The 21,642-nt window shown below is 31.1% G+C and overlaps 5 protein-coding genes across 7 annotated transcripts; 3 read left to right on the top strand and 2 right to left on the bottom strand.

The window, feature by feature from the left end:
* The first annotated feature begins 50 nt into the window (after nt 1–50).
* Nucleotides 51–8,586, top strand: LOC410862 (solute carrier family 41 member 3). Of its 2 annotated transcripts, none has more exons than XM_006568197.3 (10): nt 51–331; nt 1,367–2,054; nt 3,226–3,336; nt 3,491–3,766; nt 4,725–4,999; nt 5,501–5,831; nt 6,157–6,454; nt 6,546–6,751; nt 6,837–6,985; nt 7,063–8,586. In XM_006568197.3, the coding sequence occupies exons 4-10, from the start codon at nt 3,493–3,495 to the stop codon at nt 7,240–7,242; spliced, it is 1,713 nt and encodes a 570-aa protein (XP_006568260.1). In that variant the 5' UTR covers nt 51–331; nt 1,367–2,054; nt 3,226–3,336; nt 3,491–3,492; the 3' UTR covers nt 7,243–8,586. The 2 variants fall into 2 exon arrangements, with proteins under 2 accessions (XP_006568260.1, XP_006568261.1); XM_006568198.3 differs by having other exon boundaries at nt 4,845–4,999; nt 7,063–7,549.
* Nucleotides 8,587–9,523: 937 nt separating this feature from the next.
* Nucleotides 9,524–13,721, top strand: LOC100578478. 2 transcript variants are annotated; one of them, XM_003251153.4, is made up of 5 exons: nt 9,524–10,098; nt 12,416–12,533; nt 12,616–12,690; nt 12,772–12,939; nt 13,037–13,721. In XM_003251153.4, the coding sequence occupies exons 1-5, from the start codon at nt 10,090–10,092 to the stop codon at nt 13,237–13,239; spliced, it is 573 nt and encodes a 190-aa protein (XP_003251201.1). In that variant the 5' UTR covers nt 9,524–10,089; the 3' UTR covers nt 13,240–13,721. The 2 variants fall into 2 exon arrangements, with proteins under 2 accessions (XP_003251201.1, XP_006568266.1); XM_006568203.3 differs by lacking the exon at nt 9,524–10,098 and adding an exon at nt 12,049–12,207.
* LOC102654905 lies at nt 13,596–14,665 on the bottom strand. Its single transcript, XM_006568201.2, has 3 exons — nt 14,445–14,665; nt 14,045–14,212; nt 13,596–13,970 (listed from the first exon to the last, which is right to left on the bottom strand). The coding sequence occupies exons 1-3, from the start codon at nt 14,512–14,514 to the stop codon at nt 13,768–13,770; spliced, it is 441 nt and encodes a 146-aa protein (XP_006568264.1). The 5' UTR covers nt 14,515–14,665; the 3' UTR covers nt 13,596–13,767.
* Nucleotides 14,648–20,595, top strand: LOC410863 (protein lin-9 homolog). Its single transcript, XM_016910794.2, is given in 9 exon segments — nt 14,648–14,751; nt 17,085–17,175; nt 17,178–17,201; nt 18,065–18,404; nt 18,496–18,801; nt 18,878–19,295; nt 19,380–19,729; nt 19,832–20,078; nt 20,166–20,595. Coding segments are annotated over 9 exon segments (1,983 nt in total). The 5' UTR covers nt 14,648–14,736; the 3' UTR covers nt 20,358–20,595.
* On the bottom strand, nt 14,741–16,737 carry LOC100577605. Its single transcript, XM_026439263.1, has 6 exons — nt 16,253–16,737; nt 16,072–16,175; nt 15,812–15,970; nt 15,239–15,372; nt 15,063–15,167; nt 14,741–14,977 (listed from the first exon to the last, which is right to left on the bottom strand). Exons 1-5 carry the CDS (start codon nt 16,401–16,403, stop codon nt 15,125–15,127), a joined length of 591 nt encoding a protein of 196 aa, XP_026295048.1. The 5' UTR covers nt 16,404–16,737; the 3' UTR covers nt 14,741–14,977; nt 15,063–15,124.
* Nucleotides 20,596–21,642: the final 1,047 nt, after the last annotated feature.

Genomic DNA, 21,642 nt, shown 5'->3' with positions numbered 1-21,642 from the left:
TGTTATCGTTTATATCGGTATAATCGTTTTGTTCACCTCAAATTAGTCTTGAATCGATTCGCCACCAGGTGCGTTCGTTAATCTCGATTAAAAGTCGCGTTCCCATCACGTCTTGTTTTTCCCATACGTTTCAATGTCTGAAAATATCGGAACACGTATTAAAAGCGATTTTCTAGAGAAACGGGAAGCGGAACCGCCAAAAATCAACGCGTATACGCGGCAATTGCACCTGTGATTCTCTCAAATTGGAAGGAGCAATAAACTCTACACGAGGCGAGCGATATATTCCCCTATCTATCTGATGAAATCACTTCGAAATTGGCGGGATAAGGTGAGAAAAATAATATTATCCAGACGGTTGACTCGAGTCGGTGAGTGGGATTCGGTGTTGATTCAATCGTAATGTCTTTAGATGGCAACAATTTCGCGAGAGAATTTAAATTCGCAAAGTTTCCGATTTAACGCATTGATTGCAAACGCATCGAATCTTAGAAACGATATTTTCGTTCTATTTTATAAACAATATACACTCAGTTTACAAAAACACGTTCAAAAATAATGATTATTTGCTAATTAGTGGATAAATTATGATAATGTTTCCACGGTTATCTGCCATTTTAATGACACGAACTATCGAGTTTACGATTAATGTTACATAGTCCACGCGTGTCACGTGTGGTTAGTTAGGTAGTTTGCCGCTCGATCATGAATCGTCATGTATGACGTCATTGAAAAGAACCAAATAAATCCCATTCGATTCTCGCATAAGCGTACGCAGGAGAATACCAATTGTTGAGAAATTTCCCCGAAAAACGATCGTGCCGTGAAACCGTCCGATTCACACATTCGACCAATTGCATTTTGCATCGCGTGGGATACTGTAAAATGGAAATGAACGCATCCTCTCGACTCGTTTGAATCGATCGCGTGTTATTCGATGTACTCGGTGAATTCGATATCTCCTTCTGTATCGCGTTCGTCTTTCCATGGAAAAAAGAAAAAAAAGATTTCCTAGTATTACATATTCTTTTCCTGATGCTGAATCACACTCGCCTTGAGTGTATTATTATTAATTAAAAATAGATTCTTCTTCGAAAAAATATCGAGATTTTCGCCGATAATCTTAAATATAATAATTTAGATAAATCATCGGATCTTATATCTTTATCCCTAATAGATGCAAAAGAAATCTTTAATCTAATTATCGAGTTTTTGATTTTACAAAAAAAAGAAAAAAAAAAGAAATACAAGAATATTAAGATAACAAATTATTACGCTTTTATCTTTATCTTTATTGCGAGAAAAATTTAAAATTTAAAATATACTTCTCTTCTCACGTTTAAATTTGCATTGCTCGATTCTTCAGGAACGTACATACACGTACGAACATATACACGTATATTAGGAACGAACGAAGGAAGAGGCGCCCGTACACATGGAGAAACGGATCCAGTAGTTGAGAACTGTTCGAGAACGATTTTGCGAATCAATTATTGATCTACGATCTACAATCTATTTACAATAAGATCTCCCACCACCATCGCCGGTCGAGATAGCGCACGTGCGTATGCCCGGACATCGGCACATCGCATCCATGCATATGAGCGGTCGAAGTGCCGACAAACGAACTAAAGCTTCTTTTATCAGTCGGCCACGACCGTGTGAGGCAAACAGTTGAGTACCGCGCGGCGGTGGTGCGTTTCACGGGTGCGAGAACAGGCAACACGCTTCTTTTTTCCTCCCGTTTCCCGTTTTACCGCGGCCTTTGTTGCGTATTCCCTTCCTTCGAGCAACGCTAGTTTCCTCACAACGCTGGATCGATCATTGATCACGATCCTCCGTCACCGCGTCACGACGAAACCAACTTTCCGTTTCGGCTCACGTACAACCGATCGAGAAGAGTCCCGTACGAAATTGCACGCGACTTCGAGAACGAGATCGGGCAACGACAACAGAGCAGAAGTGGCAGGGTTAATCGAATATCAAGGAACAATAAACGCTTTACGAGGAAATATCGACACGCTGGCGCAAATTCTTCAATATATCGTTACTACGTAAGTATCGGTCAAGATAACAATTTATTTCTCTCCTTTTCTTCTTCTTCTTCTTCTTCTTTCTCTTCTTATTCTTCTTTCCCCGTTCCTTCGCTGTCTTTCTCTTCCGCGACATACTTCGCGTTTCTGCTTAACAATATTGTCGAGTGTCTACGATAGCGAGTGTCTACGATACAAAATGTAACGACACGTTACATTTGCTTCGTGTCTTGAACGCAAAAAAAAAAAAAGAAAAAACAAAAAAGAGAAAAAAAGAAAGAAACCGACAATTAAATATAATCTGATAGCGTCGCCGAAGAAAAATACTTTTTGCAGTTCGTAAAAACGAGTTGGCAAGAGTATATTTCCGTAAATTTTAACAATAAATTGTTGTTTCAAAATGTGTGATGTCATAATATCACAATTAAATGTAATTGATAGCAAGTTTATTTCTGTAAATGAGTGTACCGCGTTAATTTCTATTATCATCGAGTATACGTACGTACATGGTAATATAATTCAACGACGCTTATTCATCGTGAGATAGAAACAAATTAAAAAAAAAAAAAAAAAGAAAAAAGTTAACTTGGCTCGAATTCAACAATTTCATTTCGCAAAATATCGGCCTCAAGAGTAGATTCTTCTCGAGAATATTGAAAATAGCTGTTTTCAGCTTTTTTTGTTCGCGTGTAACATAAATCCTGCGACACGTGGACTTAGATTAATAGTAATACAAGAACTAAGTTCCTCATGTCGTTAATGATACTATGCTGATCTCGTATATAAGGTTTCACGCGCTATCAAAAGTCTAGACTAACAATAAGAGCAACGACATTAAGAGAAGTAGCAAAATGGAGTGGTTATCGGTGGAGCCATGAATATCCTTGTATATTATCAGTTAATGAATAATACTGATCGATATCGATCATTTAATGTCTACTAATTCGTAATAAAATTTATTATTTATTTACGATATTATTATGATTATACGATAAGATATACACTTTAAAATCAGATGTTTCCGCACGAAGATCGAGTAGAGATTTTTCTTCTTCTTCTCTATTTTTAACCATTTCTTTTTTTTCTTTTTTCAATTAATTAAAACCCATAATACGTCAATCTTCCTACCCACGAGTAATATTTCTTTTGAATTTTTTTCTTCTTCTTCCTCTTCTTCTTTTTTTTTTCAAAGATCAAGGCTGACCGAGATAGGTAGGTCCGACGTGAAAGTATCTCAAGTCGATCCCGGACTTTGCCAATTTCGTAGAGGATACTACAAGATCGTCCGCCAACACCGAACCCGGTACGTTGTTGAGAAAAATTCGAATTCGAAAGATTTCGATTTTTATCCCCGGCCAAATAACCGGCCAAACGTTCGATATTTTTATCATTTAAAAAGAGATACGAGATACGCGTTTAAAACATTATCCTCTATTGAATCATCAAAAAATTTGCAGATATGGTCGTTTCTCCGGTCTCGTCGACTGAACCGGCGCTGTACAACGTGACTGATATAAAATTAAACGACTGCGCGGATCACAATGAGCATCTAGCAAACAAACTTAATAACAGGGGAGTTAAGGATCACGCGTTCACCATACAGCGAGACAATATGTCGAACGGAAAGGATAATTATGCCTTAGATTTCGACTGCATAGAGAAGGCGATCGATAACAAATTAAATTCATCCGCCGACATCAAAGCGGAGCCCGATATCGTGAAGAAAGTGGCAGGTGAGCTGATCACTGACTTTTCGTTTGCATGCATGGGCGCCGTATATACTCATACAGTTTTTTCGACACGGAAAAGAAAAAGATAAAGAAATGAAAGGGGAAAGAAAAAATCGATTACGATTAATTCGATCAATTTTGTCACGTTCGAAAAAAAGAGTAAATAAAAAAAGAAAAAAAAAAAAAGAAAAAAAAGAAACTGTCGTATATAATACTCCGTTCGAAAAAAAGTCACGAACCGTACGAGTTTTATAGACATTTGCTATTTGTGACGAGAAATTAACGCGGCAAGATAGAATGTATCGCTAAGTGTTACCGTCAACGATGATAACGCCTTGCTTTGTTTCGAACTCGATTTCATTTAAACAACCGGCAAACTGGGAGGTCGAAGAACCGAGGGAGCCGATTGAAACGTGACATTGCACCGATACGCTCTACAGATTATTATTAATGAAAATCGACCGCGTTAATTAATCGCAATCGCATTAATAAAACATTTGCGTCGCTGTCGCATTACTTACGGAAGCAAGAAACTGAGAAACAACGAAACGAATCGAGTATATATTTGTAAAAAAAAAGAAAAAAAATTTATAAGTAAGAATAATCACCCAATGTCGCGATTATTATTATTTTCCTTTTTACTTTTTAATTTCTCGTTCGAGAACGAAAAGATTTGCGAATCAGCATTAGCGGAAAACAGAGTTAACAGAAAACACGCGATTCAACGAGTGAAAATAAAATTTCACGATTATATATCTCCGGCAAAATTCCAAAATTTGTGCGAATGAAAATTCGAGAAAATTACGATAAAGGAAGAAAGAAAAAATCTTGGAAAGATAAGTTTTTAATAGACGCGTGTTTCGTTCGAGTGAGGATCAGAGCGATTCCGGGAAATATAATTTAATTAAATGTCTTTGAAACTTCGTACGGTGCAATGTGAGATGTATTGATTTCTTGATAGCCGGCCTGAAAAGTCCTAATGGCCAAAAGAACAAAACGGACATGTCACTGCCCAATCTCGGTGGTGGAACACTTTCAAGCGGATGTTCGATAGTGACGATCTCTTCCGTCGCAAATTCAGATCCCGATCCTGAGTTCCATAATAACACGGATGGGTTTGGTAACAGCGCATACAGACACGAAAGATGGTATCAGACCACCCTTCAAGTCGCTGTGCCTTTCTTTATCGCCGGGATAGGCACAATCGGTGCTGGTCTCGTACTCGAGAATGTCAAGGTACGTATCACTCTTAACGTTAAATAAAACGTTAAAAGCAATTTTAAACTCGCCTTAGATTCGATTAATCTCTTATAAATTGAAAATTTAATTTCTATTATAGATCACAATATTTTCCCAAGGGCAAGTTTCTCTTATCGCACACTTTACTTTTATTATCTGAAGATAATGGTAAAACGCGCGTTATTTTTTATTTATCTCTGCATTTTATCTGTCGTGAACAAATGAAATATGATGGCCCAAAAACAACAGGGTAATCTTGAGAATCTTTTTCATAAATATTCCGCGCGATTTCTTCTTTTCTTCTCCTCTTTTCTTCGAGAACCACCGACCCATCCCAACTCAACCTCTGGAAAACATTCGCGATCTAAGATTTTATCGGCGTCTACTAATGTAGAAATTCTTGAAACGTAATTTACATTCCTCGGTTGCATTCCATCCCGTAAGAATATCCCGGGGGAACGTAATCCTCTTTAATTAAATGTCGTCTCTCTGTTTTAGGACTGGCCAGTATTTCGCACCGTTTCCCAATTAATCATTCTTGTCCCTTCGCTGTTGGGTCTGAAAGGGAATCTCGACATGTGCCTGGCATCGCGTTTGTGCACCCAAGCCAATCTGGGGAATATGCACGAGTTCCGAGAGATCGTGAAAATGATAATCGGTAACATCGCGTTGGTTCAGATACAGGCGATTGTCGCGGCCATTTTGGTATCAATTTTCGCGATTATTTCCGCGATAGCAGAAAGTAGCGAGTACAGTTTCGAATGGAATCATTGCCTGTTATTGGCCGCCTCCAGTGTATCCACAGCCACGAGTTCTTGTTTTATTCTAGGTAAAATCATTGTAATTGAATCGTGGATCAATTTTCCTTTTTACAACATTTACGTTAAACTTGCGAATCCTATTCGTCGAACTTGCAATTTGTATTCGTCAATCCATGCATTCTTTTTTATAATCTTATAAAATAATTTCTTAATAATGTAAGGATAATTTCTTATTAAGTTATTAGAAAACAATCGTATATTCATGTATTCAGTAGAAAAAAAAAAAAAAAAAAAAGAACAAGTTCACGATCAACGCATTCCAACATATTCCAATATTTCATTTTTTTCATTTTTCTCGAAATTATTTCATTAATTTTATTGTTCTTTTCATAGATTTTGTGATGATTGTCGTCATCATAATCTCATACCGATGTAAAATGAATCCTGATAATTTAGCCACACCTTTGGCTGCCTCCTTCGGAGACGTCGTATCAATCAGCATGCTATCCACAATCGCATCGGCGTTATTCGAGAGAATGACTGGTTCCATACCATGGATTTTGTACATTATACTCGGCTGTTACTTGCTAATTTTGCCATTTTGGATTTATGTAGTGCTCAAGAATAAATATACTAGAAACGTTTTAGCATCTGGATGGATTCCAGTTTTATCGGCATTATTCATCAGCGGGTTAGTATTATTTTTTTTCTTACATTCATTCATAGATTTTTAATTCAATTCTCGAACGATTGAACAATTATTATATTTGAATTTTATGCAGATGTGGAGGTTTGGTTCTCAGTGGTGTCGTTGACCATTTCACAGGATTCGCCATATTTAATCCGATAATAAACGGAATTGGTGGTAATTTAGTATCTGTGCAAGCATCTAGAATCTCAACTACATTGCACCAAACAACGATCATGGGAATTTTACCGCCACATTCAAAAATATTCATTGCCCCGTGGAAGGCGCTCTTTACAGGCAGTAAGTGATGCAAGAATAACTAATGTTACGCTACTCTTACACGCTTTTTCGCAGTTGCACAATAACGCTCGCTTTCATTCTCTAGCGCTGTACGCGAAAACAGCCAGAATACTCATTTGTATGGCGATTTTCGGTGAATTAATCTTCATTTTCGCCGCTGATTACATCCAATGGGGAAAATCCACTTTGCACATATACTTCGTAATGTCTTATATTGTTATGGCTGTTCTTCAAGTGAGTATATAACGCCCGCGTAATTGTAGCAGTGAAAAAGTGAAAGGTTCGAATATCTGGGAATTTTTGTTTCGCAGGTCATGTTGTTGCTTTACGTGGCGCATATTATTATTCACGCTATGTGGCGATTCAAGATAGACCCGGATAATTCCGCCATACCGTATCTGACAGCTTTGGGCGATCTTTCGGGAACGATATTTTTGGCAGCGGCGTTTTGGTTTCTCGAAATGATACATCGCGATTACACAGGCAAATAGGGATTAACCGATGTATAGAGAGATCGAAACATAACGAGAATTTTGTATATGAATTTTTCCTTCGAATGTGTGTGATGCATTAATTTGAAGGATGTTAAATCGTGTCGAAAGATGTTCGAAAAACGAGACAAGAGAAAACGAAGATTAATTAAGAGAGCGAGTGTTACGTGGAAACGAGTACAGTGCGTTATTGCGGAACGATCCGAGAGGGACAAAAGAGCACGGAATTATTTTTCTCTATTAAGGGACCATCTTAATGATACGTTAGCCGCGTTAATTAGTCGCGCACATTGAACGTAGTGGATTAGAACAAAAAAAATATGTCGCTCTTCTTGAAATAGAACATTACATTAATAGAAAGAAAAAGTACAATGACACCGATTCTAATATAACTAGATCAAGCTTCGTCATGGTGTAATTTATTATGATCTAATGATCGTACAGTCTCTATTACATCATAGTAAAACAAAAAAAAGAAAAGGAAAAAAAAAAAAAGAAAAAAAGAGAATGAACATTGCAAGATAAACATATTAACTGACGATTATTTAGAGTTATAAGATTAATATAAATTTTTATAAGATTTTAATTGTGCTTAATCGAAGAAACAAACTTTAAAATATTTTAAATATAGTAATATATGATTGCATCTATGAATGCACGTAAGTATTTTCAACGTAATCGTAATAAGCAAAAGACCTAGTCAGTATTTTAACACTGATTTATAATTGCGTTGTAAGATCATAATATTAGAAAAAATTAATTTGTACTATGGTACATATTTTTTTTAAAGTAGAAATTATATTTGCAATTTGCAGAAATTTAAAATAAAATGCTTTGTAATAATAGATAAAATTAATTTTAAAATACTTTATTAATATTAGAAATTTAAAAATAACTTCTTGTCATAATAGAACAACAAAAAATAATAGGCTTTAAATATTTTATATATTGGAACAAAATATTTCTTTTCCTTCAATTATTAGTTACAATTTTAAAATTAAAAAGTATTTCTAATTAAACAATCAATTTGAGATTATCAAAATGATGTATTTATATATTTTACAAAAACATATATAATGATTGATTTTGTAATAACATATATAATTTATATAATTTAGCATAACTTACCGAAAACAATTTAAACAAAGTATACATGTTCAGTAAATGATAATGATAATTGAACAATGTACTATGTTTTTAGTTCCTTAAATAGTATTATATAATAGTAATATACAAATCTTAATGAAGAACTTTGCATAGCGACCTGTGATTTAAAATGATAGCTCTTATAGACAAAATATGTAAAGAATTTTATTCTTTCAAATAAAACTTTATATTTCTAAAGTAATAGTTATATTATATTATATAATAATACAATGAAATGAATTTTATATGCTAAATGAAATGCTTCTTATAAAAATCATTATTAGTTTTTATTCATATTCATATACATATTCATCACTTTTTATTCATATACATATATATTCATGAAGAAAAATTAATTAAAAAATATCCTTTCAATAAAAAATAATAATAAATAAAATATCTTTTAATAAAAAATGGAATATATATATTATACATCAACCAGGAATCTAACCTATTTAATTATATAGAATTCAGATATATATTTTTTTATATATATTATCATATAATATTTTAAAATTTTAATAAAATTTTTACACAATACATAATATAAAATATTATATAAAAAGTTTTCTTTCATAATATGCAATATTTTTTATTATAAATATTAAAATTTTGATTGAACAAAGTGAGTAGTATATATAAAAGGTTATGTTTTTTTGAAGATTTGATAAATTTCAATTAGAGTAGAAAATAACTTAAAATATCACGTTATTACGTAATAATCAATATTATTAGTAACCAAATAAATATATTTCTAATATCAAATAACACTTATCATTATTTATATAGCGACTACTTTATCATCACAATATCGAAATGTAAAAATGCGCGGGAATTTAGTAATTTGGAAACTGTTTTAAAATATTTCTAAATTTCTACTTATTAATAATTAAATATATTTAATTTCAACAAAAATTAAGTTTTAATTAATGTCGATATAAAATTTTCTAAAAAATATTTTAGTTATTTAAAAAAAAAAATAAAAATATAAAAGAATAAAATATAAAATCTTGACATTCTTCAAAATAACTTATACATAATTATTAATATAATTAAACAAATTAAAATTCATATAATTATATATGTAATAAATTATTGAAAATTATTAGATATTCTTAAATATAACCACAAACCTCAAACCTAACCTTTCAACTGTTTTAGGAAAGAATCCAAGTAGTTCGTGGTTGCATTTGAAAAAAACACAAATATTTTACACAAATAATATAACATAAAGTAATCACATTGTTTAAAAATCACAATCGTTTAACTTTTTAAAAATTTTCTAACAGCAGTGATGCAACTGTGTTTAACCCGCCGAAAAAAAGCAATCTTGCGCATAGAACGATGCGCAACCATTGGTCATCCTTGCGCGCGGTACCTTCAAAATGAATAAAGGATGATTGCATCGCGTTCACCGAAATGAAAGTTCTACCATGTCCCTGTGCGAGTCCTTACGAACACGACCAACTTGGCCTCTGCCAAGTGGGGTACATAACAAGAAGGGGGATGCAGGAACTCATGCGCGACATTCTCCCAAGACATTTAAAGTGGAACAGTTCCTGGTTGTATCTAGTAAAGACGCTACGCGAATCTTTTTCGATAAATACCGAATTTTCTCTCTTTTGTAAATGATTATCTGTGTATAACATTACAACAAACAGTGTGAAACTAGTGATCGAAATTCTGCAAGTATTAATCGCAATGTCGACGGTGAGTGTCACGATACGACTACGGATATTTTTCTAAAATAGTTTTCTATATTTTGTATATTTATAATATCACTAAAATAATTTTATCTTAAAAAGCATCGAAAAACGTGTACTGTGATTGAAAATAAAAATAAAAATGTGATAGACACGCAAACGATGAATATTTTCATATAATGAAACGAAGGTTATGCGTTTCTATTGTTTCTATATATTTAATTGAACGTGATACTTGACTGGGTTAATTGATAGAACATTGCTCATTGATATGATTGAACGTTGACGATTTTACTACAACTGACAGAACATCGATGTACAGTTAAGATTTTCTCGATTATTTTCGCTCGCGTGATTTAACGTTATCTTAATTAATTAATGCCTAATATTTTTGTGTTTATATGCAACATATATTGTGTTTATATTTTCTAAAATTATTATATTTTTCGTATATATATATATATATATCATTTCTATAAAAATATTTATTTTTATCTTCACATTTTTTTTTTCATTTTTTCCATTTTATTGCAATACTCTTTTTTATTAAAAGCATTGAAAATATTCAAGTGATTTTTTTTTTCCATTAAGAATTTCAATAAAAAAAACATTACATTCAAAACATGCAAATTATTTATTTATTAACGTTGTCCGTTAATTTATATTAACGTTGAAAAACTTTTTATCGTTGTTGTATTGTATTTCATTTTACTACTTTACAATGAATACAGAATAATAACAACCACTTCCATTTTGCGAGTGAGTAAGAGCAAAAAGAAAGGCGAAAGGGTGGTTTAACACGCATCATCGAACACATGAATGTTTTGCTATTTTAAGCATAATAAGCGCACATGTGTCAAGCGCAATTATGTGAATTGTGTAAGATCAAGTTTTACATGTAGAATTGTTGCATATTAGATCAGTATATTTCGAGAAAATAGATACACGATAATATTTTAATTTCCGAACCAATATTTTATTATTAACTAAATAATTGTTAATCATTGGCATTCCGTTAAGTAAACATTTTGAATTGACAATCTTTAATAAGTATACTTGGTGAAATAATGGCACAATGCACTAGGCGAACAGATTCGCGAACCGGTAAATCGCGATGAAAACTATAGATATCTAAGTTGGCCAATATCGTCGAATAATTGATTCGTGAAGGAAGAAAATAACCCTATAAATCGGTCAGCGATAAATAAGGTAGGAAAGGTAGAAAGAGAGCGACGTTTCACTTAAAATATGAACACTATTTGGACGTTTACTTTCTACGGACGTTCGTATTCGAACGTACAACAGTAGTGTCGAAATCGCGAATAGATATCTATGTAATCTCCTTGCAAGACGCGCCATTGCGAGTCATGTATGAGCGAACCAATTCACAGTCATCTATTGCGTACATCTGCAGCACACACAAATCTACGAACACATATAAATACTCACACACATACTGTACATTGTTATATATACACGTTCGATGATCACTGCTTTTATGATCACTTTCAGATTCTATTTTAAAGTCGTAGTAGTAGTTCGAGTATGAAATGTTCGTGTCGAAGGATAATTATTTATTTCAGTGGATATTGGATATTGCTTTGCGTGATAGTCGGTCGAGTAACATCCGATTTGCTTGTTTAACAGTTTGCCCAACACTTCTCGACGATGTACATCACAATGACAATAATATACGAGTCGAGTATTGCAAACAAATCATTCATACCCTTACGTCTCCTATTTAGATACGTCCCTATCTTGTACATACCCGTAATGAGATATGCCCCTGCATACTACCAGCCACGGGCAGTAATTATCGTTTATGAGTACCAGATTATCCGACTATTATTAGTACATTATAGCACACCGCATAGAGATAGCAATTAATTTTTGCCAACAGACAAATCGCTCGAGAATCCGCAGTTCTATTTCAATCTCAGCAGGAACAATGGTATGGCATCATCATTTCGTAAACACCGTTCAACATTTACGTCTTATTCGTTTCGGTCATCCGGGTTGGTTGAAAGCGTTGAAATATTAACTTGAAATACCTTGACCCGCTTTTATGTTATCGCTATGGAAAGAAACCACCACTTCCCATGGTAAAAGTGAAATGGTTTGTGTATTATTATTTTGAAATATGCGTATAGGTGTGTTACGATTGCAAGGTTCATTAATTTGCGGTCAAGAAAAAAGGAAAGGAAAAAGAGACACGCCGGTTTATATGAATTTAATTCTGAATGCACGTTAACTTCGAATTCCTGAGAACGAGTAGTAGATACGATACGGTAGACGCATTGAACATTCGAGAATTTTAATTACAGATGAAAATGGTGGTCTTTCTAGTTGCAATAGCAGCAACTAGAGCTTTGCCCCTCTCGAAAGTGCACGTGAAATTTATTTCTCCTCCGCATGTTTACGAACACGGTATTACAACAGATGGTTAGTTTATAAATGTAATTACGCAGCATATCGTTAAAAAAATCTTCCATTAAGTATTATTATTTTTTTTTTTATCTAACAGGAGATAGAACAATAGATCAGAGATCTTACGTTTCTATTGGAAGAAAAAGCGCAACGGGAAATGCTAAAGAATATGGTACGATATTTCTCTTTGATAAGAATGAGAATAAAATGCGCAATCCGGCAATTTAATAGAATTTATCATACGTGTTCACAGGACAACGTTTACGCAACAAAGATATCGTTGCTCCGATTCATATTAAACCGGAAAATGCTGAATCTCTGTGGCCTGTAGGCGTTTTCATTCCACCGATAGATATCAACGATCTCGGCTATAGTTCACAAGAATCAAGACACGCGACACCTGATTTCTCCAACGGACTTGGTAAATCATATATTCGAAAGAATATTCGCTAAAAGGATATCTAAGAATAATTTAACTTTTGAAAGTAGAGAAGAAAAGACATCTTGTGATATTTCAGAATATCATGATCCGTATCTGTTGACCGGTGAGGAAGCGATGCTAGCTGTAAAATATTTATACGATCAAGGTGAATTATTTTATGATGATATTCCTCACGAAAGAGCATTGTTAAAAAATCAAGAAGAAAGGAGACGAAATGGCCTTCACGATCACATATTAAGAAGTTTAAGGCTAACCTCTTCATTTTCTAGGAAATCATAATGTACAGGAATTTTATTTACACTAATTTTATTTATTTGTGTATTGACTATTGAACGTTATATCATAAAAAGATGGAACATCATAGGTGAAATGTATATGTTTGTGCTTATTATCGTTTGAAAAAAACAAGCTTGTTTCCCATTTTATAAAGTTAATAAGAATAATTATATATATATATATATTTTTTTTTGCACAGTCGGAATTTCAATGTAGCTATAAGTGTAATGAGATGACTGTGTATTGCGCTATTAATATAATAAAACATTGTATCATTTTCTGTACAAAGTTTTACAAATATTTATTATGTAAAATGTATATACCTCAGTTTCTTGTGATTATCATACATAAAAATAGAAGTTATAAATAAAATTAGAGTATATTTTTACAAATCTTTTGTTTGTTTAAATGCAATATCAACAGATCAATATCTTGACTAAACATGAAAATTACAACTATCACATGTCATATACGTACAAAAATGAGGAACATTTTATACAACAATGTACATTCGATTCAGTTCAGATATTCTTACATATACCATCGAAATAAGGCGCAAAGTGTTACGAAGATCAAACCATTGGAAACGCTTGTTTTCGATGTTCCATTGCATAGATCCCCGTAACAAAGACACAGAAACACTTTTTTGTACTTCCACACGGTGTACGCGCATCTTTCCTCTTGGTCATCGGGTCCGTTTTGAAGACAAAGTCTTTGCGTGGCAGTACCATATTCTAGAAGCAAAAAATATCCCTTACGAAACAATCCTGTATAAATTTAAATATATCCATATTCACTGAACGCTTACCATTGTCTAGACTCTTCCGTTCAATTATTTTGCCGCACCATCCAGACACGCAAGGAATAGTTTCCACACCTTTTTCCATTTTAATCGCCGTTGTATTCATAGTGAAAGGATCTTTACACGATCCTAATTCTCCTCTTGATCTACAACTCACACATCTTCGAAGAATTCCTATAATGAAAAGTAATACTTTTACTCGTACATTTAACAAATTATAAAAATTGTTTGAATTGTCGTAATCGACAATTGTAGGAATAACAAATACGTTTGCAGCAAAGGAAAAGATTTCTATTAATTCGTACGTTTTAGGAAAAAAAATTTGTTATTCGATATGCGGTGAAAGTATAACATTGTTCAGAAAATATACATGCACGTATAAATGCAATCTGTGTACGAAACTCACCGATTGTGCTCTGAAGTAGAATCAAACAAAGAATCGTGGATATTAAGAAAACTTGTGCTCTTAAATTCATCCTACGATGAATATGTTTTGCAATTGTGTTTATTTTTATTATCTCACTTGTGAATTGATACTAAGGGACGATTAAACTCAGCCATTTTGAAACTAAACAGTGAACTACGAGAAATGGACACGTACTCCATGCAGCCTGTCCCTTCCACTGCCACCTTTCACTCGACTACCTTTAAGGTCAACGTCTTTTTAAGAAGTTCTTACTGGAAAAATCTTACGAAGAATGATAGCTCAGTCGGTAAGCAATTTGCGCAATTTGTTTTATCACCAATTTTTTATCGATCACTTTTTAAATTATGGATTTTAATCGATAAGTGGTAATTCTTCTTCTTTAAGTATATCCTCTTTCGGAACGGTTTGCTCGAATTTGTGTCTGTTTCTGTACGTATAAACTAAACCACTGCAATAACAAAACGAGCAAAGTAGGAATATGAATCCTAAGTATCCCAAGTGACGTAAAAATTCTATGGAAATAAAAAAAATATTATATAGAATCAAATTTTCAATGTCTTGATCTATTTATAATTAATTACAAAGTTTTAATTTCACCTTGTGTTAATAATCTAGCTTTAGAAATAACGATGATTTTTACTTGCAACATATTTACATTATTAACATAGCACGTGTAGTTTCCTTCTTCCTCGGTCGAAACATCTGTGAACAAAAAAATATGAAATACATAAAATATAACAAGTAATTTGTATGTGTATGTGTAATAAAAATACCTATCAGATAGAGCGTTCCAAAAGCATCTACTATCACCCGAGCTTCTGGATCCAATTTTCGAGAGGATCGTCGAACACCCTTTTCCAATGTGATCGCATCCTTTTTCCATGATACTTTCGTATCCAGAGTTGCCCTACGATATTTAAATTTTTTTTACGAATTTTGTTACGTTGTTGATTCAAAATTATTAAATTACTCCGGACAAAGGATTGTAAGATAAGCTCCTTCTGCGAGTACGAATCGTCTGATATGCTTATATCTATCTTCTTTTTTCTTTTTCACGCGAGGACAATTTTTACACGTTTCCTTTAAAATAAATTCCGGCAAATGGCGTACCGCGCTACTAATGCTAGGAAATTTTTCTTCGAGTAAAATTGATCTTGAAAACAAATCATGATGTTACTAAATCTTTAAATATCTTTCTATTAAAATTTATAAGTTCGCTCACTTGCACGGTAATGACGATGATTTTAAGAAAAATTTAACTATAGACGAATCACTCTTGTTCGCAATAGTCTGTAAAAATATATTTTACTGAATAGTTTTTAATTCTTATAATTCATCTTACTTACCATATTCATCTTTCGTTTTAATCGGCAATTTCCAACACTTGATCTATATCCTCGATTATCTATACAATGTTCACATGGGCCCCAAGATGCCCATTCAGAAGTGACTTGAAGTATTACTCCGACTTCTCGAATTTCTGCCAATTCAGACATTTGTGAAATCTAATAGATAAATAAATTACGATGCATAAATATAAAGATGAACATTTAAATATTTCTCTATATGAATCATGAATATATAGTAAAATTGATGAAAATCTTACGGCAAATCGCGTGGTAACCGATGCTAAATATATTTCACGATATTTCTCCCAATCGGTAATATTTCCTTGTTCGACGTATACGACTCCGTGTTCCTTGAAAATTGCTGTAAAACAAATTTGATTAATTATATTTAAATACGTAATTTCATCGAGTAATTGGCAAAGTCAATAAAAGCATTACGTTCAATTCTATAGTTAAATTTATTTTCAACTTCCTGGCCTTCTTTACCATGACACAAATAAATTCCGGCGTCTGTATTGTTAAGATTTTTAATTACTAAAGAAAGATCTGGAGTAGTATAAATTCTATTGTAGGATGAGTTATTATCCATTCCTAATTCTATCTCTTTCTTGGGAGTCTCCTTGTATCGATCTTGATAGTACCAAATTTTTGACTGTTTCTCCTCTTTGTCGTTACTATCTTAAAAAACAAATATAATAAAAAAATCTTTCTTTTTTTTTTTGTCAATAAAATAATACTTTATACCAAAATCGACATTCCATCACAACAATTGTATCGATCTCGGCGCTAATAAGTAAATATTCATCATTTTCTTCGGACGTTATTAATCTTTCCTTATTCCTACAATATTTAGTAGGTGCCACAAATTGATCGATTGAAACAATATCATCTGTACTAACTGATGAAATCATTAATAACCAAAAGAAGTTTATTTGTAACATGTTAAGTTAGGTATTAATATTATAATAATACCGCTAAATTCAGAATATAAATTGCTTAATTAATTAATTTTGTAACGACATGCATAATATTATGCATAATATTATATGAATAATATTATAAAGATATAAATATATATAATTTTATTTTATTTAAATGATTTTATATATTTTTAAATATATTAATTTACATCGAATGTTTAAGTATTTTAAATTGCAATAAAATTAAATTTTATTTTATTATAGTACGGCATACTGCGCTCAGCTTATTGTACATTTAAAAAGTCCGTAAGGTCCGTTTCAATATTCAAAGATTTTTTCTATCCAATCAGAGCGTTTGGAACGATGGAAAAGAACCACTAACGAAATTCACCGCGAAGCGGGCGAGCTCGACGGAAACACATACCCATAATGCATCATTGATAGCAACATGGCGGAGATGATTGAAAGTGAGTAAAAGTTAACTTATTCTTGATAAAATTAATATAATAAGAGTTAATTAAAAAACGAAAAATAATTATATAAGAGTAACAAATGTTTCAAGTTTTATGTTAATAATACATACAATCTTTCTATAACATGTTAATAATCTTAGAGACGGTGTTTTAATTGCGCTCACAAAGGTCTGGTTTAAAATTTCAAAAATGACCAATACACAATTCAAGCGGGACAATGAAGATCTTTACCGTTTGAGATTTCATTCACTAAACAATACGTCGAAAACAAATACTTGACAATATATTTTATAGTTTTTGCAATATCATTTATTGTATAACTCTATAATTCTAATATGATAAATACACATACTGTTTACGGAACTACATACAAGTTTGGTTATGTCGATAGTTAAAAGCAGAATGATTTTCTTAATTTTTTCCGAATTCTTGATTTTAATATATGTATGTATATTTTATTAATAGAATTAAAGAAAGACAAAAAAAGTTAAATTTTATGATTATATATTAATATTTATATCTCACGTTATATACAATTTTATACATCACTTTTTTTTATATTATAAATCTTCAAAAACTTATAATATATGACATTATCAAAGAGAAATCTTAAACTTTTTAAAAATAAAAATAAAATAGAATTTTTATTAAAATATAGAATTTATATTAATTATTGATTATATCATTTAGTATTTAAATAATTATAAATACAATGTTTAGAATTAATAATGTATTCTTTTTTAATTATAAAAGATTGAGCGAAATTTGAAATAGAAAAAATAAAAAATTAATATTATTTTATTATATAAATATATTTTCTTTGATATGTATATGTATGAATAATTTTCTTTTCTTAGGTGAATCAGCTGAGACATTATTATCTATAAAAAATGGAGGATATCCATCAATCGATGAAATTAAAACTGAAGTGATCGATGATGATACAATGGATATGGATGATCAACAAATTTCAAATAATTCAACAGATTCACATATGGACACAGAAGAATCTGATCCAATTCCTGAACTTGGCCCTGCAGCTTTAGGTTTACAAAGAGTAGGTACTCAACCTCCTCCAAAACCAAATCCCCCTAGTCAACCAGTTCAAGTTTTAAATCGAAGAGGGATGCCAGCAAGAATTAGAAAAAAAAATAAATTATTTTATGATGATATATTGGTTAATCATCCTCATCACAGGTACGTACTTAACATCATAAATATATGTATTAATATAATACATATTGTATTAATATAATACATATTTTAATTAAAATCATTTATTTTATAGGATCAAAAAGGATCCGTCACATCCAGATGCAAAACATTCTCCTAAAAAAGTATCTAGACCTTCTCCTGCAAAAAAACAAACTAAAATAACTAATGAACCAAGAAAAAATAATAATATATTAAGTCAGCCTATATCATCTACAATGACCCCAATTAAACAAGAGAAAGAACCTGATAAACCAATGCAACCTTCATCTCCGGATCGTAAAATTGGACAAAAGATTGGTATGAGATTAAGAAATTTATTGAAATTACCAAAAGCTCACAAATGGGTTTGTTACGAGTGGTTTTATAGTAACATTGATAAGTATGTATGAAAAGAAATGAATACACATACATAAACAATTCAATTTAATAAATTTAAATTTTATTTTCTTATGCAGGACTCTTTTCGAAGGTGACAATGATTTTATGATTTGTTTAAAAGAATCGTTTCCACAATTAAAAACTCGGAAATTAACACGTGTTGAATGGTGCAAGATAAGAAGAATGATGGGTAAACCACGAAGATGTTCACAGTCGTTTTTTGAGGAAGAAAGACGAGAATTAGAAAGAAAAAGACAAAAAATTCGAATGTTACAACAAAGAAAAGCTGCAGATATTAATAGTTTTAAAGATTTACCACCAGAAATACCATTACAGTTAGTAATTGGAACCAAAGTTACAGCAAGACTGAGAAAACCACAAGATGGTTTATTCACTGGAAGTATTGATGCTGTGGATACTAGTAATAATACTTACCGAATTACGTTTGAACGTGCTGGGCTTGGAACGCATAGTGTTCCAGATTATGAAGTATTGGTGTGTATATATCTATTCTAAAATAAAAATTATCAAAATTCTATATCATAATAAAAAATATATATGCTTATTTATTATTTATAGTCAAATGAACCACCAGAAACAATAAGTGTTGCTTCATTTGCACAAAAATTTAGACCGCGACATGTACAATATGTACCATCTCCACCATATGCTATGAAATTAATGTCACCACGTTTAAACAGTGATCCTTTAATATCAAATGCTTCTGTATCATTGCCAAAGAAACCTCATATTGGTGGAACAATGAATGGTTATCCTTTAAAATTATTGGAATTTATGGTTAAAGTTAATAAAATATTAGCTGCTAAAAAAGTTAAAATAAAGAAGTTAAAAGAAATGAATAGTGAAGCAGAAAAAAGACGATCTTTTGGAGAACCTCTTCCACCAGATTTCGAAAGAAGATATGCAGGGTAAACAATTATATTTATATTATATTTATATATATATATATATATATATTTGTTCTTTTATATTTATTGTTTTTCTTTTCTTATTGATATTTCTAATTTTAGTATTGTGGTTGAATTGGAAAAAATGAATACTGCTTTGCAAGATTTTCTTAATGATATTCAAGAACTTTGTCAAGAAATGGCACCTGAACCTAGTGTAGCAGCCATGTTAGCTCCTTCTCATCTTCGTGAAAAATGTAGACAGGAAGCTGCAGATATGGTTGCAAGAAATAATATTATTAATGATAAAGAACCTGGAAAAATGTCTCAATTAGTAACAGACTTAACAGCTCTTATGCTTCAAGTAAAAGTAATGCTTTGAATTGCTTTGTTGAATATAAACTATTTTCTTAATTTTTTGATATAACTTTTTGATACAAATTTTTTTATGTTTTAGAGTTTATCTGATTCGGATCGTAACGCATATGAGTTGAAAGTATTGCAAGGCACGATGGAACAGATACGCGCAAAATTAAGTCCACAAAATCAACAGGTTTTTCAAAATTGTGTTGAAATACATATGCAACATATACAATTAGGTCTGGGACAAAGAGGTGCACTGACGCCATTTATGGCTCAAAGAGCTTAGCAAATATGAAAGTAATTTTTATTGATACTATAGAAAAAAGTGTAAAATATTAATATAAATATGAACTATCATACTACAATATTTTATAAGAAAAATCCAACTTTATTTTATTATCTTTTTGTATAGGACATATCATCATTAAGGAGTACCTATCATACTAGAATACATATGTGTGTTCTGTATATACAATAATTCTATAATTGTTTTTTAAGTAACATATAAATGAGTTTTAGAATAATGTGCTGTGCCGTTAATTGCATTAAACATTTAAAAATGTTCATGTTTAAAAAATTTACATGTCAACTTTACGATTTCTACAATAAGAAATTGAAGATAAATAATAATGGCTATTGTAAATAAAGCGTACATTTTGCAGTGGCAGCTTTCATTAAATTTATACAGAAATTTGACATATTATCGCAGTAGGAAATGGATAACTTGTAAAAAAAGAATTTAATATTTACTGTTTATGAATAATTTCAAAAATTAATATATAATTAATACATTAGTATTTTGAAAAATAATTTTCAATAACTGTAAATTAGGTATATGCACAAAAATTGCATAACCAATTGTAAATACACTCTAAATGATAAAAAATATGAAATTTTTACATTTATTTTATTCACATTAGCTAAAAATTTTTTATTTATATCAGATGTTTTAGTTTGAGAAATTGTATAAAGTTCAATACAATATGCTAATTTATTTAAAATATGAATCTTTTTAATAATCCTATTTCTAAAATAGTTATTGATATATTGAACAAAGAATAACACTTATGAAAATCTATCTGATTTCACTTATTATGTTGTCATTATAAATATATTTATATGAATGTTATATCTATTTTTCATGCATATTATATTTTTAATAAAATAGATGTAAATAATCTTAATTCATACATACATGTGCAATATTGATATTAATAATTCTAATATAAACATTCCTTAAAATAATAAATATATTTTTATATCCATAAAATAAGTAATATTAAAAATAGGCTATAATTTGAAAATTCATAATTTTTTTTATATTTTTTTTTTCATAATTTTCAATAAAAAATATTTATTTTGATACTAAATGATAAAGTAAGAATTCTGGTCATTTATAATAATAAGATATCATAGGAACTATTAAAATTTTTTATAATCAAGAATAAATTAAGGAATGTAAGCTATAATGATCTTAATATTTGTTCTATTTACATAAATTTTTCATATGTTAAGTAATTTTTATTGGAAAACATGTATTAGACAAGTATATAACATTTTAAACATATAAT

Source organism: Apis mellifera, linkage group LG2 (genome assembly GCF_003254395.2).
Source record: "Apis mellifera strain DH4 linkage group LG2, Amel_HAv3.1, whole genome shotgun sequence".
In the NCBI taxonomy this organism is placed as follows: Eukaryota; Metazoa; Arthropoda; class Insecta; order Hymenoptera; family Apidae; genus Apis; species Apis mellifera.
This window is presented reverse-complemented; position numbering and strand designations above follow the sequence as displayed.

Bases quoted from the DNA above. Each gene is read 5' to 3' on its own strand.
- LOC100577605 (XM_026439263.1), bottom strand. From the start codon at position 16,403: ATGGATAATAACTCATCCTACAATAGAATTTATACTACTCCAGATCTT. The intron at 16,176-16,252 runs GTAATGCTTTTA...TTTGTTTTACAG, and splicing joins ATTTAACTATAGAATTGAAC to CAATTTTCAAGGAACACGGA. The intron at 15,168-15,238 runs GTATTTTTATTA...TTTTGTTCACAG, and splicing joins TGGAACGCTCTATCTGATAG to ATGTTTCGACCGAGGAAGAA.
- LOC100578478 (XM_006568203.3), top strand. From the start codon at position 12,157: ATGTTATCGCTATGGAAAGAAACCACCACTTCCCATGGTAAAAGTGAA. The intron at 12,534-12,615 runs GTTAGTTTATAA...TTTATCTAACAG, and splicing joins ACACGGTATTACAACAGATG to GAGATAGAACAATAGATCAG. The intron at 12,691-12,771 runs GTACGATATTTC...ACGTGTTCACAG, and splicing joins GGGAAATGCTAAAGAATATG to GACAACGTTTACGCAACAAA.
- LOC102654905 (XM_006568201.2), bottom strand. From the start codon at position 14,514: ATGAATTTAAGAGCACAAGTTTTCTTAATATCCACGATTCTTTGTTTG. The intron at 14,213-14,444 runs GTGAGTTTCGTA...TTTTCATTATAG, and splicing joins TCTACTTCAGAGCACAATCG to GAATTCTTCGAAGATGTGTG. The intron at 13,971-14,044 runs GTAAGCGTTCAG...TTTTGCTTCTAG, and splicing joins ACGGAAGAGTCTAGACAATG to AATATGGTACTGCCACGCAA.
- LOC410862 (XM_006568197.3), top strand. From the start codon at position 3,493: ATGGTCGTTTCTCCGGTCTCGTCGACTGAACCGGCGCTGTACAACGTG. The intron at 5,000-5,500 runs GTACGTATCACT...TCTCTGTTTTAG, and splicing joins TCGTACTCGAGAATGTCAAG to GACTGGCCAGTATTTCGCAC. The intron at 6,752-6,836 runs GTAAGTGATGCA...TTCATTCTCTAG, and splicing joins GAAGGCGCTCTTTACAGGCA to CGCTGTACGCGAAAACAGCC.